This window comes from Mus pahari, chromosome 8, assembly GCF_900095145.1.
Source record: "Mus pahari chromosome 8, PAHARI_EIJ_v1.1, whole genome shotgun sequence".
Lineage (NCBI taxonomy): Eukaryota > Metazoa > Chordata > Mammalia > Rodentia > Muridae > Mus > Mus pahari.
Genome location: NC_034597.1, coordinates 54938291 through 54955607, shown reverse-complemented (window position 1 = coordinate 54955607; position 17317 = coordinate 54938291). Strand labels below are relative to the sequence as shown.

Genomic DNA, 17317 nt, shown 5'->3' with positions numbered 1-17317 from the left:
CCACTCAGAACAGAGAACCCTCCTGCCTGCTTCTTGTCATCTCATAGGCATGGACAGTGTAACCATACTGTGTGTTACAATGATGCATGCCCATTTGGCAGTGCCAAGGGGCACACCTTGACCAGATACTGCCAATTCAGAGCTCAGTGTAGCCAAGGATAGTAGCTCAGTGTACCCCTGCATATGGCCACCACTGGCCAGGTGCAATGACAAGCCAGAGCAGCATGGCTCTGTGTCATCTCAGTTGTCACCCATAATTCCTTTCCTCTTCTCTGGCCTGAGATGGTCATGGATTGAAGAGCAGTTGACTCCATCCCCTAGTGAGGCACAGAAAACAGAACCAAGGAGGCTAAAGAAGGGTTTCCACAAGTTCAAGGCTAGTCTGGGCTACCTAGTGAGTTCCAGGTCAGTCTGAGCCACAACATGAGGCCACATCTCCAACACCAAAACCAGAACCAAGGAGAAGCACTAAGCCCTCAGCCATGAATGCTCCCAATGAATGTGCCTCATGGGTGCTGAAGCCAACACCCTAGGAGGGTGGTGAGTCCCATACCACCTCCCACTCGGAACTGTAGTGTCCTTGGTCACCCAAGATTGAGTAATAACAGGTCTGTGATGCCCTTAGATGTCCAGGGCTACATGCGCACTACACTGACTGGCTCAGCGTGTGCCCACCCTACGCCAGCAGGCGCGGGTAATCCGTTGAACCCCATTTGTGATGGAGATCAGGGATTGCAATTATTCCCCATGAANGAGGAATTCCCAGTAAGTGCAGGTCATAAGCTTGCATTGATTAAGTTCCTGCCCTTTGGTGGGAATGACAAGCCCCACCTGGGCTGTGGATGAGAAACAGTTCAGAAACCTTCTGTAACACGCCCAACAACTATGAAGTGCTACTGAATAATGACTGTGGGTTATGATCAGCAGAGAAGGATGTGCAGAAGCCCAGGAGGGCCCCCGTTGGCCCAGAGGAGCATGGGAAGGGGCATGGCTACCTTTGACTTAAACAAGTTCCTTCTTTACATGAAGAGAGGCCCGAATTAGGTGCCATACATGGGATAGAGCCAGGTTGATTTTCCAGGAGCTTTTTGATGGAGCGTGTGTCCTGGACCGTCCCAGCTGTCTCAGACCTTGATTCCAGGCTGTGTGTCTGCCTCCCTGACAGCATGTTGCGCAGTCCAGAGGGCCACTGCATACTGCTACACCACTCAAGTAGGGGAGAGGGCAAGATGGTCCATGGCTTAGACTTGGGCAGCGTGCAGTTACTGAATAGGCATGGGGAAACTGCTCATGTGGTTTGCTATGGCTTTCCTTTTCCAGTGTCAACAAAAACAGCTCCAATGTGTAGAATCGAGATTTGTCTTTTCAGTACGACTCATAAAGACATTTAAAACCTTATATAACAAAAACTCCTTAAAATAAAAAAGTCGACTCAGAAAATAACACAAACAATATTACAGGTAACACTGAGACCTAGTATGAAATTTAAAAAAAAAAAAAAAACTATTTCAAAGGATAGAATGGTGAAGGTACAAAAAAATTTATTTAAATTAAACATTTTGACAAATCAGTTTCATAACTGTTCCATGCATATTCAATTTTCTTGAAAAAATGGAACAGAGTAGCTTAATGCCTGTGATAGTGTTTCACGAGATTATTAATATCCATCCGGGACTGGGCACCAGTCAATTACATCATCAACAATTCACTATTTATCACCAAATGGTATATACAGTAATAGCATAAAGATTAAGTATATCTTATAAGTGATATTATAATAAGACTTCTTGGGGATCTGTCAACAATACAAAATATAAGGTGGACATAATGGCAGAATATAAAAACACATTTCATAAAGGCAATAATACACAAGTGTCCAAGGGCAGACAAGAGTCTGTTAGCTCAGTGTTTGGTATGTTCCTTCAAAGGAGGTTTAGGGGATGGAAATGTCTGGGGTGGGACCAAAGCGCAGAAACATCTTTGGGTGTCACAGGGTGTTTGTTGGGGACAGCCAAAGGACAGTGGGATAGGTGAATTGTTCTGATGTATCCACTTGAAAAACAAGAATCAGGTTCCCTTCACGGCCAGGGGAATCGTGCCTGGGATTCCAAGCAAGGGGCCCTTTGAATTAGGGGCCAGTTTGGAGGGAGAGTAATAGAGAAGAGAGAAAAGCCCTCCTGGAGCAAGGGGTAGCAGACATCGGGCAGGGAGTCATCTCCTGCGTCTGTAGATAAGGGTATGCTATAGCTCTGCTCGAGAAATCAGCACATCCCAAGGCTGCTGCTTTGTGGACAGACTTTTTAGGCTCCTAGCTCTTTGGTTCATTCTGCAGGGAGGTGAGGAGACACTGTTACAGTTGAGAAGAATCTAAATCAGGGTACACACCTTGGGGCACAGGGTTGGGGATGGGCATGCCTGTATAATACACAAGCAATATTTCTCAAACTGTAGTCTCCTGAGATGTATGTAACAAAAACAATGTATCTAAAGTATATATTTTTAAAAAAATATCCAGGCTGGGTGTGCTGCCAATCACCTTTAAACTCAGGAGGCACAGGCAGGTTTACCTTTGAGTTTGAGGCCAGCCTGGTCTACACAGTGAGTTCCAGGGCAGCCAGGGTTACACAGAGAAACCCTGTCTCAGAACAGAGCAAAACAAGTTCTAATCTGCTTTTGCTTTCAGTGTTGCAGTTGAACATACTAATTTTCTGAACCAGGGTAGATGTTTTCCTTTAAAAGAAAAATTACATTGTGTGTGTGTGTGTGTGTGTGTGTGTGTGTGTGTGTGAGCAGGGCACACGTGCATTGGGAAGTCAGAGTACAACTTGCAGGAGTCAGTTCTCTTCTTCCACCATGTAGGCTCCAAGGATAGAACTTAGGTCATCAGGCTTGGCAGCGGGCACTTTTACCCACTGAGACATCGCACACCATCTTGCCAGCCCAAAGGTGAATATTTTCCTCGACTGAAGGAGTTTCTTTGGAATTCTAGGGTGGCTGTGGACAGGGTTATAGGAAAGCAGGAAACCTGGGTCCTCGGGCAGTCAGTCACACTTTCCTTGGCCTGGAGGCGGCTGTAACTTGGAGATCCATAGAGCGAGGGCTCGGCTGTGAGGCCTCACTGTGCAGGAGAGAATAGTCAGGGCTGGCTAAGCCAGAGTGGGGTTTTGCCAGTTAGAGACTGGACTGAGATGGACCCCAGGCCCAGGCTCCATCTCACCAGGAGCACCACAGATCAGAAGTAGCTACACCAAAAGCAGGAGCTCCAATGTGCCGGGCTTCTCCCCATCTGCTACACCGATGGTGTAGAGTGGCTAGGAAATCCTACAGCTCCCAAGGCTGTGCTTCCTGGGTGAAGCCAACAAAACACATTTAAAGGGACAGACGGAGCGCTGGATCCTGGCTTTTGACCGGAAGGCTCTGGAACAGCAGTTTTGACCTCCTGCCACCAAGGAGTGGCATTGCCACAGTTTCTGCTTAGCTCGGTGCTTCATAGGGAGGAGGGGATGGCAGGGCTGGGCCAGGCTCCATTCCTCCAGCTCTATGACACACTGTAGCTGTTGTAATACGTGGCTGTGGCATCAGCCAGGACGGAGATGAGGCTGGTCTCTGTGGGGCCTGTGGGAGTCCCCTGGGAGAGCGGGACATGCCCAGTGAGGGTTCCAACCCCTGCAGCAGAGTCGGGGTGGCCGGGAGTGTTCAAATACTGATCAAATTCATTGCGATCCATGTCCCCCAGAAGTTCCACCTGGCTTAGCTGATCCAAGGTGTCAAAGCCAGGGTGCTCGGGAGGTGGGGACAGCTGGCCCAGGTGGGCCTGGAGGTTGGGGTGGAGAGGGTGGTAGGTGGCATGGGAGTAGTAGGCTGGAGATGGGGGACATCCAGGAACAGAGGACATCATAGAAACCCCTGGGGACTGGCCAAGGGCCAAAGAACCTAGAGGGTGGCTGCAGTGGAGGGGACTAGGTGTGAACTCCGGTGAGTAAGGGGGCCCTGGTAGATGGGGGAGGTGATGGGGGTGGCCATGCTCCTCCTGACATGAGGACGAGAAGAAGGTCTGCTCCGGCTCCAGCGCATCCAGGGGCGACATCTCCGGAGGTGTGGGCAGCCCATAGGGATACGTGTCCACACTGCCAGGGGCAGCAGCTGCACCTTCATGGTAGCAGCTGTGCAGTCCAGGCAAGGTGGCCCCTGGGGAGTACTCACCCCTGTCCTCCTTCTCCCCCCTGCCAATGCTGTTTTTCTCAGGCAGTGCATTCTGGTCACGAGAGAGGGAGCTCAGGAGGAAGCCAGGGTCCACACGCTTGCAGAGGCGCTTGCCTTGTTTCTTCCTGCGGGGCCGGTACTTGTAGTTAGGGTAATCCTGCATGTGCTGCAGGCGCAGCCGCTCTGCCTCATCCACATAGGGTCTCTTCTGGGAAAGTGTCAGCGCCTTCCATGACTTTCCTGATCACACAAACCAGAAAAAAGGCATGCTCAGACTCAGTGCTGGTTCAGCCTCTGCACCTGCTTCAGCCTCCTGCTTCTTAGCATCCCATTGCTGCCCTCTGACCCCTACCCCATCCTCTGGACCCCCTCTCATGGCCACAAAGGACACCGCCTGCCTCTAGGCGCTCTTCATCCCAGATCACACACGCACTGAAGGGGCTGGACCAACTCTTCCTGTTTGCACCGCACAATGTTAGCGTCGTGGAGAAAAGTGCTTAGAAATCATCATCTCACCCCGAACCAACAGAATTGGCAACCGTTCCAAACTGTGAGAGTCCCAGGGAATTCCTACCCTACCTAATTGTCAGCAACAGAAAAAAAAAAAATCTAAAGTCTATAATATTGACTGGGGTTCTTAAATCCTTTAGGGGTCAGTTTTGTTTATTTGTGCATTTTACTGAAAGTTCCCTGCCACTTATGAAGGGATGACACGCTGTTTAGTAATGTATATCTCTCACGTCTCTTAAGTGCGGTAACCCAGCTCCAGCCAATTGTGTAATCAAAAAGTAGATTAGAGAATTTTGTTCAGGCTCACAAATAACTGTTCCTCACCTCTGAGGGTCAAATAGACACTGCTATGGAAAGATATAGGTATAGACTGTAAGCTAATATTTAGAGAGAGAGAGAGAGAGAGAGAGAGAGAGAGAGAGAGAGAGAGACAGACAGACAGACAGAGAGAGAGACAGACAGACAGACAGAGACAGAGACAGAGACAGAGACAGAGAGACAGGACAGAGACAGACAGAGACAGGGACAGACAGAGAGACAGAGACAGAGACACACGTATGTGTGTGCACTACCACTTTCTCTCATGGAGTTAGGACTCTCTGACCATAGCAGGACAGTTTCTCAGCCACAGTTTTCCAGAGGCAAGCTCCTTAATTGTCCCTGGTCTCCGTCTTTCTGACTATAACAGGTGCTGCTTCCAGCTCAGGGCTCGGCTCTCCCCTTTAGGAGTCTCCTCTCTGTGTATCCCCACCGGTGTTAAAATGCTGCTTGTACTTGGTTTTCGATTCACCGTTCCCTACCTGTCTGTTCCTTTGCAATCACAAGCCACCTTGGTACCCCGCTTCCATCTTTCAATGGAATGCAGCCCTGCTCCAGAGAGTTCCAAGGATCACTTACAGACCACTTAAACTGCTGCCAACTAAAACGGAGGTGGGCATCTGCAAATTTAGCATGCTCTCCTATGACTCTACTGCACCCTCAAGTTTCAGACCCTCTAGTGAAGAGGACAAGGCATCTGGCTGGGTAAGCCCTGTAAGGAAAGAGGCCATGTCTCCCTACTGGGTACAATCCACTTGTGACTAAGCACAGGGTATGTACACCCTGCCCTGGTCCCCACTGTCTTTGGTGTCTGCCCTTGCCCACACTGGCTGGCTCCATGGGTCAGGATATCATAGGATAGGGAGTGCTCAAAGGCAGAAGCTACTACTATCTACAATTGTTGCAATTAGCTGTTGCTTAGAAGTGAATCTTGGAGAGTGTCCACAACACCAGATGTAGAGATGACACTAGTTTTGCAAGATGTCCAGAATCCGGACACACAAATGCTCTATCCGTGGCCTGACTATAAAATGTGGCTCTGGTCTCCAAACGTACCCGGATGCTCTAGACTTACTAAAACACGATTTCCCCTTTAAATCCTAACAAATGTCTAATTTGTGATACACTTTCTCATTCGTCATGTAGTAGGCACGCCTCAGCGTATTCATGGTACACTAAACTAGTTCTCTTTCTATTGCTAAAAATCCTTTACCTGGGTTTTAAGGTTTGGGAAGCCTGCAGTGGCAAGCGTTGGGAGTCTCTCGTCCCGTCCGTGCCTTTTCTCACATGGGCCAGAAAGAGAAGAAAGTTCTCAGGAAGGAGGAGTACAGGGGGGCTGCAGCTGCCCCTGCTAGCGGGCACTGCGTGGTCTCTACTTTAACAAGCAGCGAAGAGCTGCTATTTTCCCTCGCCCATTTTGAGCTGTACTGCTAAAGGAGGAAAGACAGCCTTTTCTGCAAGATGAACTGCATACTCAGGAAGCCTGCAGTTGTATTCCAGATAGAACTGGTCCACAGGGAGAAGGTTTGTCTGCCACATCTCTGTCCCTGTCCTCACCTCCCGAAACAGGCAGCCTGGATTCCTCTCCAGGTTCCCCGCCCTTCTATCTCCACCAGGGCCTTCCTCAGAAACCTGGTCAAAAATCAAAACATTCTCTCCTCAACTAGGACTGAACCACAGAGGGATTCATAAAATTCATTTAAACAGAAAACAATATAAGCTTTCAGATTAAAAAAAAAGGTTGTAAATATTAGTCTATTTCATGTTATGCTAATAGAATGGGGAATGTACAGGCTTATTTTTTTGTTCGGAGGAAGGAGGCCCGGCGGCGATGTTCATGAATATACACTGGGCAGAGTTGGCCAAAAGATTTGGACAAGAGGTGCTTGGAACCCCACAACTCTCACCAACTGCTTTTTGGAGCCTCCAGACAGCCAGAGAGCTGGGCCATCTTTCTAGGCTCAGGCCTATTACCAACAGAAAGCCAGCCCTTGCTCTGTGACTCTGAAAGAGGAAAGAGCCCAGGTTCCTACGGAAAAGGGAAGGGCTTCCATCCCAGCGGGGTGGGGTCGAGGGGCCTGTATGCCTCTCCTGGCAGGCCTTGGTGCCCTCTGCAAACAAAATATTTTGAAGGCATCTTATTGGTTAAATAAATAAGAACCACGTTGAAGGGTAAAGAGATCTGAAGTAAGGTGAGGTTGAAAGTTGTTTGGCTTTGAGACGAGTGAGGTGATTCAGTGGGTAAAGGCATTTGCCACCAAGCCTGAAGATGTGCATGTCTAACTCCTAAAACCCACATGGTGGTAAGAAAGAACTTACTCCCCACCTCCCAGATATCTTCTGACCGTGTCTCCCCCACACTCATGGTGGCACGCGTGTGCACACATACACTCACTATCACAAACACATTTGATATATGTGTGTATAAATGTGTGTGTGTGTGCGTGTGCGTGTGCGTGTGCGTGTGCGTGTGTGTGTGTGTGTGTGTGTGTGTGTGATGTATATATTAACCCACCCACCCCTGCTCTGAGTACTGGAGAGAATAGAAAATCCAACAAAAACAGGTTCCTTGGAACCGTTTTAGCATTTTCATCCCCAATTCTCTGGCCTGTCTGGGTCCAGTCAGGATTATCTGCGGACAGCACCATAGCTATAAGCAAGAAGCGATGGGCTTCAAAGACCCTCTGTGGCTGCTCCAAGTATCTTTTCAAATTATCTACACTTCTGCGATAAATAGATAATCGAACCCAGCCTATTCGGGTGGACATCTTTTGATGCTGATTTTTTTTTTCTTTCTGTTAAATAGTTAAAAATAGGGACATTTCTCAGTGAGGCCTCAATTGACGTATGTTCGTTATCTTTTTCTCCGTGACAATATCTCTTTCTGATTTTCCCAGTCATACAACGTGGGGAGTGGAGTCTCCTCTGTCTTCCAGCAAACGCCGGTTCAACCCAGGCTAAACGTATCTGCCTGTCTGAGTCCTTAAGCCCGAGTTCCAGTCCCCAGGGCCGGCCGCGGGTCGCTCCCACCCCTGGGACCCGAGTCTCTGCTCCGTGACCCGGAGAAGGGACAGGTCCGGTGCCCCGCGCTGGACTGAAGGTTTCACCGGTTTCACCATGGCCCGCTCAGGCCCTGGTGGTGTCTGTGTTCAAATCCCACCCCCACTCCCCACCTCCCCGAACGGCTTTGTCACCCGCGCCATCCTCGCACCACCAGCTTCGCGCCCCGCGCACTTACCCAGCATCTTGCTGAGCTCCGCGTTGTGCAGGTCCGGGTTCTGCACTGCCAGACGTTTCCTCTCATCCTTGGCCCACACCATGAAGGCATTCATGGGCCGCCGGATCCGGCTCTCCGAACCCTTGTCCCCTGAAGGTCGGGGGACGGCGGGCGGCGACAGCCCATCCGACAGCTCGGCTTCCAGGGCGGGACACTCCAGTCCCTCGGTCCACGGGTAGGCGCCCAGCAGCGAGGCCATGGCCGAACGCGGGTCACTTGGCTTCGCCTCGTGGGGCCGGCGCTGACCTGGCCCTCGTTCGGGTCGCGACGTCCAACTTGGCCAGCAGCCTCGGGCTCTGCCCTTATTTATCAGCTTCGGGCCACCGGGTCCGCCAATGACTCTCTGGGGCGGCGCGGCCCCTCCCGGCTGCCCCGCCGCGGCGTCCCCGCTGCGACCTGCCGGCAGGGGGAGGGAGGGGCCGGGCCTGCCCCGGTGCCCGCCCCTGTCCGCCCCTCCGCCTCCCGAGCCTGCCCGGATCGGCGCTCCCGTGCAGGTACTGCAGGGCCAGGAGGAGCGAGCCCAAGGCTCGAAGTCACCACTGCTTGGCGCAGCCCCTGTTCCGCTGTTGGGCCGCCCTCCGCGCTGGGACCAGACTCCACCAAAACTCCCGCAAGGGAAAACCGAACTCAAACAGCTTAAGCCGGGATACCCGAGGAGGAGAGACAATGACTATCAATATCCCTAGATCGGTCAAGTATGCTGTTGTGGACAGATCACACCTATGGCTTGGGTCATCTCTGCCCCAGTAAATGTGGGCAGCCACCAAGGGTCTTAGGTGGATGTGAGATCCACCAGACTACGGACTGCGCAGTTACCTCCCTAAACTGGCACTGTGGATTTCTAGAGGGGTCGGGTTTTCTGCTATCCGATTTTCCTCTTCTTGTCTTTGCCCCCATCCCACTCTGCCTGCCGCTGCCCCCAGCAGTCGGAGGGGGTCTGCATCTTCCTTGCTTGTAGCTCTTTTGCGGAATCCATTTCTGGTGCTTCTTCCGACTCTAGAGGAGCCGCTTTTCCGCTCCTATGTCCCCCAACTACTTCCTTACAGTAGAGTCTTCTTGGTTTCCTGCATCCTGAATGAGCTGTGGACCGGGAACTTGAGACCCTAACGCACGCCGCGGCTGCTTTGGCAGTTACACCAGCGCCAACACACAGTAGGCATTCAAGAACTGCCGAATGAGTGAATGAATGAATGAGTGACGAGCCAACATGCTTTAGACACACCCCACTGTAGAAACACCGCAGGGACGGGGGGCCTAGTTCCTGGAATTAGACCCACAAATATTTATGGCGCGCCACCCCATGTGGAGGCTCCACAGAGGCGACCTTCAGAAAGAGGCAGAGTCTGAGCGGAAGACAGTGATGTTGGGTGTGAGACTCTGTCTTGAGTTACTGAATGCGTGACAGCAAGCCCGGTATCTCCCAAGACCTTTCCTAATCCTAAAAGCCGGCCGATAAGGCTGACCTCACAGGCGGTGATGAGGTAAATACAGTGAGCTCTAGCTGTGTAATCTTTGATGGAGATGCCTCTCTAGTCTCAAAGTCCCCGTGCGGTGACTGAATTCGCTTAGAACGTGCGAGGCGGCCAGTACTGAGACGCTGTAAATGTCCAGAGAACTGCAACTTCTCCGAGTTTAAGATCTAATTTTACCCTCCAGGACCCCAGATAAAATTCATCAGGGCATGTGCTTTTGGCATAAAATAAACTGGCATTTCTCATCTCCTCGGGTCAAGATCCAGCAATAGCGCTCTAAGGCTGGTGTCCCTTAAAGCCGGTGGTCACTGCCCTCCACCCCCCGCTACTGTGCAAAGCCAGGACAGCTACCAGCCAAAGGTGGTGCAGCAGGGAGCTGGTCTGGAAGAGTGTGTCCTGAGGTGCAGGTAGCAGAACCATTAGTCACCATCCTAGACTGGAAGGTTTGACCAGCTTATCCAGAGGCGGAAGCCTCCGTGTGGCTGTTGGGGGTGGGCGCTAGGCTACTTGCAGTGCTGTGCTTCACTGCCAGGATTGCTCCCAGAAATGCTTCTCCTTGAGAGGGATGGCTTTCTGAGAAAGGGGGACAGGATGACAGCAGATCACAGGGGGCCACTATTTGGACCCTAACCCTGCTCTGGGGACAGGTTGCTTTTAATGCAGTTTTAGAGAGGCTAGCACAGAGTGTGCCTGTTTGTGAAAATGCTGGACTCACACACCCATTAGGGAAGACTGTAGATACCTTGGCAAACCCGGGGCAACGAGAGGGGTCGGGCTCAGAGAATACAGGTTGGGAAAGTTGCTGCCAAGTAGTTAGTTTCACACATTGCAGCTGGTGATTGTTGTTAAGCCTGAAGTCAAGTGACTTTGCTCCATCGCTGGCTGGACCTGTTGCTTGGAGCCATCTGTAGGCTGGAACCCGGGCTGGTTCGCTCACTTTTGTAACTTCATCTTTGTAATGGTGTTTATTCTCCCTTTCCCTCCCTCTCCCTCTCCCTCTCCCTCTCCCTCTCCCTCCTCCTCCTCCTCTCCCCTCCTCCCTCCTCCTCTTCCTCTTCTTTTAAATTTACTTTACATCCCAATTACAGCCCCCTACCCCCTCTCTCCCCAGTCTCACCCTTACAAATCCCTCCCCCATTGTCCTCACACCTTATCCCCAGAGAAGGGGAACCCCCCTTGGGTACCACCCCACCCTGGGGCATCTAATCCCTACAGGTCTAGGCACATTCTCTCCCACCAAGGATCGTCCAGGCAGTCCAAGTAGCGGGGAAGGGACCTGGGAGCACGCTCTGTGGCCAGTGGGAAAGCCGGAAAAGGGTGGAGGAGACGCCAAAGGACACAGAGTTGCAGTGACCCTGGCGCCTCTCAGAGCTCTGCGATAGTCAGACTTTGCAGGCTGATCAGCTCTGAAGAGTCGAAAGGCCTATGAACTACAGCAGCTATGGCGCCCCGCCCCGCCCCGCCTCAGGCATTCCGACGCCCAATTTTGCCAGTGCTGGCCCAGGACTGTGTCAGTGTATTGGTCTGATCACTCTAGACTCCTGCAAGAGCTGCAAGTACTAGCCTTCTGCAGGCAATGCCCCAGAGTCAAGGCATAGGGACTGCAGCTGGTCCTATCAGGGCATAAACCCAAAGTGGCAAGGGGTCCCCAGCTCCGTGCAGGATATCAGAGTCAAATATGCAGTACCTAAGAGGCGACCTTGCACACTGGAACCTGTGTGTGGACCATGCTTCAAATTTATCTAACCCAAATCAGGGCCGACCCCCCTCTCTGCTCATCTCTTAAATGACATCTAGTTTTCCCTCTCCCCCTCTCCCGTCCCCCTCCCCTCATTCCTTCTCCCTCCATCCCTCTACTTTCTACCTCTGCAGTTCTCTAGCCCCGGTTTTTCAGGAGGACATAACCTGACACAGAAACCCTCAAATCAAAGTTTCCTGCAATGTGTCCCGTGAGTTCCAGCCTTCATGCCTCCTCCATCTGTAAACTGAAAATTAAACCCGGTTTCGAGGTGCACATCAATGAATGGTGAAACAATAGAGCAGACGCATGGTGAATGTCTAAAAAGCTTAAAAGGTCAGGCCTTCAAAATGTTCCCCTCAAGGAGAGTTTTTCCATGGCCCTGGGGGCCTGAGGAGAGGGAGACAGACAAAAAAGGGTCAAAGTTAGCTTGCAGGTTCCCACTTCACCAGGGCAGCAGCACCGGAGCAGGATTAAGCGCAACAATCTCTCAGCCTTAGCAGGTCTCCTTTGGATGCCAGACAGCTGTGCTGTCGTCACTTAGAGCAAATGTCTCTTGTTGCTATTTGTCCCTTGATCTAAGCTGGAGGTGGAAATTTTCCTCCCCATCTTTGATCAGCTCAAGGTCACTGATCTGTCTGAATTTGATTGACAGTTCACAAGCTGGTTGCTAATTGGCTTGCTCCACTCTGCTTCCATACCACCTACGGGAAGTCCAGGATGAGCTTAGATCAGGGCCATTTCCCAGAGGAGGGAGGCCAGGCTGTGCCTACTACAAGTGATAAAGCCCAGACACTACCTGGCACCTCTTTCGTCAGCTCCCTGGCTCTCACATGCCCAGGGGAGGGCATTTCACCAGCCTCTGAGATTCACTCTCCTTGACCCCTCCCCTTAGCTCAGGAAGTCTCAGCAGAACTTTTTTCACAATCACATCCAGAGGTCAAGACTTGTCCTGGATGCTGAAATCAAATGAGCCAAGAGCAGCTGGAGCTAGCCCAGCCCCACCGGCTTGCAGTGCTCACCACTCATCCCCTGGTGACTTCTATTTTTTTCTTTCCCCTTTGTCCTTCTGTCTTCTCCCTTCCTTTCCTCTCTCTGCCATACCTCCTTCTTCCCTCTCCCATACTTTCCCCATTTCCCCTCAATAGGTTCCTCACCCATAACTGGTGCAGAATTAGCAGCCCCCATTTCCCTACAATTCACTGCCTTAGAGAGTTCCTCTTTTTCAATCCATAGGAAATCAAAGCCATTGGTGATAAACCCATTGAGGTTCCTAATTTAGAACTACTTTAGGGATGAAAACTAACAGCTAGGATCTGAGATGTCCCTGTAACTGAGCTGACTGGAGCCAGCAGAGCACAAGGTCACCTTTAGGGATCTCACAGATCACAGGATCAAAGATCCTCTCTACGGAAAGGAATTGTTTCTGGGTGTGAATAAGGTGGGCCTTTGATAATTCTCCTATAATATAAGAGTATAATATCAAAACAATGTTTTCTTAAGTTCCAGACACCCCGGGTTCCTACGGCACCCCCAAACCCCAAGACCCAGCTCTCCAGTCACTTGCCTGACCAACCCTGCCTCCCAGTAGATTCTGAGAGATGACCCAGCAGGAAGAGGACTGACTGGGCTCTAGAAGCCCAGTACAACTGGCCACTGCTGGTTATGGAAATCTTAACCACGGAACCTGGTTGGTTCCAGTCAGGTCCAGGGGCTCATCTGTGACCCCTGAAATGAAGGACCTTGTTCTGTGATTCTGAGGGTGCCTGTAAGAGGAATGGGAGAGGCCCATCCAGGAACATGTCTTCTAACTTAACTTGTTTCCTTCCACGCAGAACATTTGTTAGTTCTCCCTGAAAAGAGAGCATGCTGCCACACTGCTCCTTGGAAATGCTGTACTTAATTGGTTACTACTAAACTCTTGGATTCTGATAAAGGAATCAACAAATCAGCCAGGTGTGGTGGCTCATGTCTGTAATTCTATTATTCCAAAGGCAGAGGCAGGAGAATCAAGAATTTAGGCCAGCCTCAGCTACGTGAAGTTCAAGATTAGCCTGGACTACATGAAACTCAGAAGGAAGAGAGGGAAAGCTGGAGGGAGAAAGAGCAAAAGGCAGAGGGAGAGGGAGAGGGAGAGGGAGAGGGAGAGGAGGTCACTGTAAGAATGACTGGGTCAAGGGAATATATTTCTTTCTCTTCATCCAGTTCAAAGTGCCCATATAGAGTGGAAGTGAGTAGAAACCATGAAGTAATAACACAGCATGGAAAATAAGTATTTGCTGAGGCAAGTGCACCTGAGTCCTAGGTGAGGAGTGTCAGGCAGATGATGACAATGGTGACATTCAGCCTGATAGAGATCTGATCTCAGAGCTTTGTCACCAGCCAGCAATCCCTGCGTGAGCTGGTTGAGGACACTTTTTGTTTGTTTAGCTTATGGGATTGCTTTAGTGGGTGGACTAAAAATTACTATTATTTTGTGTTCTGTTTTTGTTTTTGTTTTTGTTTTTGTTTTAAAGATTTATTTATTTATTATATGTAAGTACACTGTAGCTGTCTTCAGACGCTCCAGAAGAGGGAGTCAGATCTTGTTACAGATGGTTGTGAGCCACCATGTGGTTGCTGGGATTTGAACTCCGGACCTTCGGAAAAGCAGTCGGGTGCTCTTACCCACTGAGCCATCTCACCAGCCCTGTTTTTGTTTTTTTAATTGAGGCATATCACATCTGCAGAAAAGTAGGGATGCCTGCTGGCTGTTCCACAGGATGACCAAACCTCATAGCACTCAGATTAGGAAATGTAAGGTTCCCAATCCTGCTGTTTTTAGTTGCCTGCCCTGCTCCTATCCATACTTTCCATACAATGAGGCCTTTCCGTTCTGTTCCCATCAAGCCTGACAACCTGAACTTGGCTCCCGGAGCACATGTGGTGAAAGGAGAACTAGTGGTTTGTACACACACACACACACACACACACACACACACACACACACACACGAATGATTACAATTCTTTAAAAGCAGACTGCTTAATTTTTATTTGAGCCAGCAGGGCAGAAGACAGCTTGCTACTCTTAGTGAGGGGTAAGGAGAACACTGTGCCAGGAAGAGTCTGGGGGGCAGGGGCTTCTGGTTAGACAAGAGGCAAAGGAAGAAAGGGCTAGCTGCTGGGTGTGGTGGTGCACGCCTTTAATCCCAGCACTCGGGAGGCAGAGGCGGGTGGATTTCTGAGTTCGAGGCCAGCCTGGTCTACAAAGTGAGTTCCAGGACAGTCAGAGCTACACAGAGAAACCCTGTCTCAAAAAACCAAAAGAAAGGAAGAAAGAAAGAAAGAAAGAAAGAAAGAAAGAAAGAAAGAAAGAAAGAAAGAAAGAAAGAAAGAAAGAAAGAAAGAAAGAAAGAAAGAAAGAAAGAAAGAAAGAAAGAAAAAAAGAAAGAAAGAAAGAAAGAAGGAGCTAGCTATGGGCAAGGGACTCCACAGTCAGCAAAAGAGGGAACAGATAGGGAAAGTAGGCTCTAGGGTTGGGTGGTAGGAATGGTGTCAGCAGGCTCTGGGCATGAGGAACTGTCCCTGGGTTGGGGATGGAGGTGGGGGCACCTTGTCCCGAGTTAATAGATAGAGACCTGGAATTTGGAAGCTCACAGGAAGTGATTAAGGTTGGGCTCTGGAAAGGTTTGCATATGAAAGGTATGTCAGAGGTGAAGCTAACCAAGGAGGGCCATTGCTCCAGGGTCTGCAAAGCCCTAGAACAACAAGCATCTACATAAAGAAAATGCAAAGTGTGGTTAATAGGCATCCATCTTTGACTCTCTCTGGCCTAAAAGAACAATTTGCATATACAGGGCCTGTGAAGGGAGGGTGGGAGGAATCAATGACTGGTGGATGGGCCGAGGGCTCTCCTTGCCTTTGCTTTCGTTGTTGTTTGTTTACCCTGAGCAAATCAAGAGCTTCTGCCATACTTGCTTGTGTGCAGGGTTGCTAATCAGAAAGCCTCCTTGACTGGGGGTTCTCCTCATGCTGTTGCTTCCCTTTCAGCATGGCTTCAGAGGAGGTGGGACTTCTGGCATATCAGCTTGGGATCCAGGGAAGAACACTCATGAGAGCACACACACACACACACACACACACACACACACACACAGGCACAAGCAGCGCAGCCTTTGCTGACAGGCTCAGAAAGCACCTGAAAGTACCCCCACCCTCTGCTGATCTACTACCAGCTGAAGCAGTCCCAGGTCTGGCCAGAGTGAGGGAAAGGAACATGGATCCTAAGTCTAAGTCTCCAAATGGAGTGTCAAAGTCATATAGTCGTGACTGCAGGAGATGGCAGAAGTAAAACGTAAGGCTGAAAGCCTGTGACACCTGGTAGGCTTCCTTCCCAACCCCAAGGCCCAGGGGAAGGCAGAGGAGAGTGTCCGCCTTCACACACACACACACACACACACACACACACACACACACACACATTTGATAGCCACACTTCCCAGTGCTACACCTTTAAAGGGGGCTCAGAGGAGAACAGTGGTCCCACCTTTAGGTGAAGGATATGCCAAGACACAATCTGAAGGGGCAGGGTGGACACTAGAGTTGCATTTGGAAAAGACCTTATGGAGTCATAGATCTACATTAGGAACTGAGGTTTACCGGGCTTCTTTTGAGGGGGTTTTCAGGTGCAATTTGAAATGAACTTAAAGGCCGGTATTAAAAAATGGCTCCTCAGCCCTTCTCCAGCTGTCTTTGGACTGGAATCACCCTGCTCACCTGACCTGGAGGCCACTAAGTATACTGTTTAAGAGGCACAGGCCAGGCTTATTTCTGCTTGTGAATACACTTTTAAGGTGCCACCATCCCATCCGAGGGAAGGTCTGCTATTATCACCTGGATTCTTTATCTGGTGATGAGTGAGGCTGCTGGAGAGAAGTGACAGCAGAATGGGGAAGAGGCTCAGCATTCCAAACATCTGGTCACTGTCCGGTTCTCCACAGGACACATGGCTGGACGCAGTGAGGCTGAATCCACTCAAACAACATCCTATGTCAAAACCAGAATCCCCCTTCTGCCCACGACGAAGACTTGAGGATCATAGCTGCCCTCCTGCCTCACATGCCTGCAAAGCCGGGGAAGGTTTAAGGGAACAAAGGAGGTGTTCAGACATTGCGCAACAGAGCACAGGATGCTAACTAAAAGGGACACTCCTGTGGGGAGCCCGTGTGGTGGTGGAAACCCACAGAGACTACGGGACTCTGAGGAGAGGGTTCTCAGTTCAGGAAGGACAAAGCCAGCCAGGACAGGAGACTGACCAGAGGCAGGCAGGGGCGAGGGAGTGGGGGTGAGCTCTGAAGTTCTTCTGTAGGATCAGCTGAGCACTAATGCACACATACATGTGCGTGTGTGTACACATGTACACAGTGTCTGTGTGTGTGTGTGTGTGTGTGTGTGTGTGTGTGTGTGTGAATGCTGATTCTGTGGAGAGAGCCCTGGAGAAGGCAGGAGAATAGTTGTTGTTCTCCTGAACTCTCACAGGGACAGAAAGATTCTGCTCTCACCAGTCAGACTGGGAAGCTTTCCTAAGACATGCAAGTAGCCTGAGGGGTGAAAACAAGAACACACAACCTGTAGTCAGAAAAACCATCAATCAATAGAAACAACCAGATATGACAGGCCCCATGAGACTGGTAACATTAAAAGAGCTTTTTAAATAAGCTCCTCCTCCTCCTCCCCTTCCTCCTCCTTCTCCTCTTCCTCCTCCTCCTCCTCCTCTTCTTCCTCTTCCTCCTCCTCCTCCTCTTCCTCCTCCTCCCCT

The 17317-nt window shown here is 50.5% G+C and overlaps 1 protein-coding gene across 1 annotated transcript; it reads right to left on the bottom strand.

Moving 5' to 3' along the window:
* Positions 1-1578: 1578 nt before the first annotated feature.
* Positions 1579-8584, bottom strand: Sox7 (SRY-box transcription factor 7). Its single transcript, XM_021203797.2, has 2 exons — positions 8270-8584; positions 1579-4443 (listed from the first exon to the last, which is right to left on the bottom strand). Exons 1-2 carry the CDS (start codon positions 8505-8507, stop codon positions 3539-3541), a joined length of 1143 nt encoding a protein of 380 aa, XP_021059456.1. The 5' UTR covers positions 8508-8584; the 3' UTR covers positions 1579-3538.
* Positions 8585-17317: the final 8733 nt, after the last annotated feature.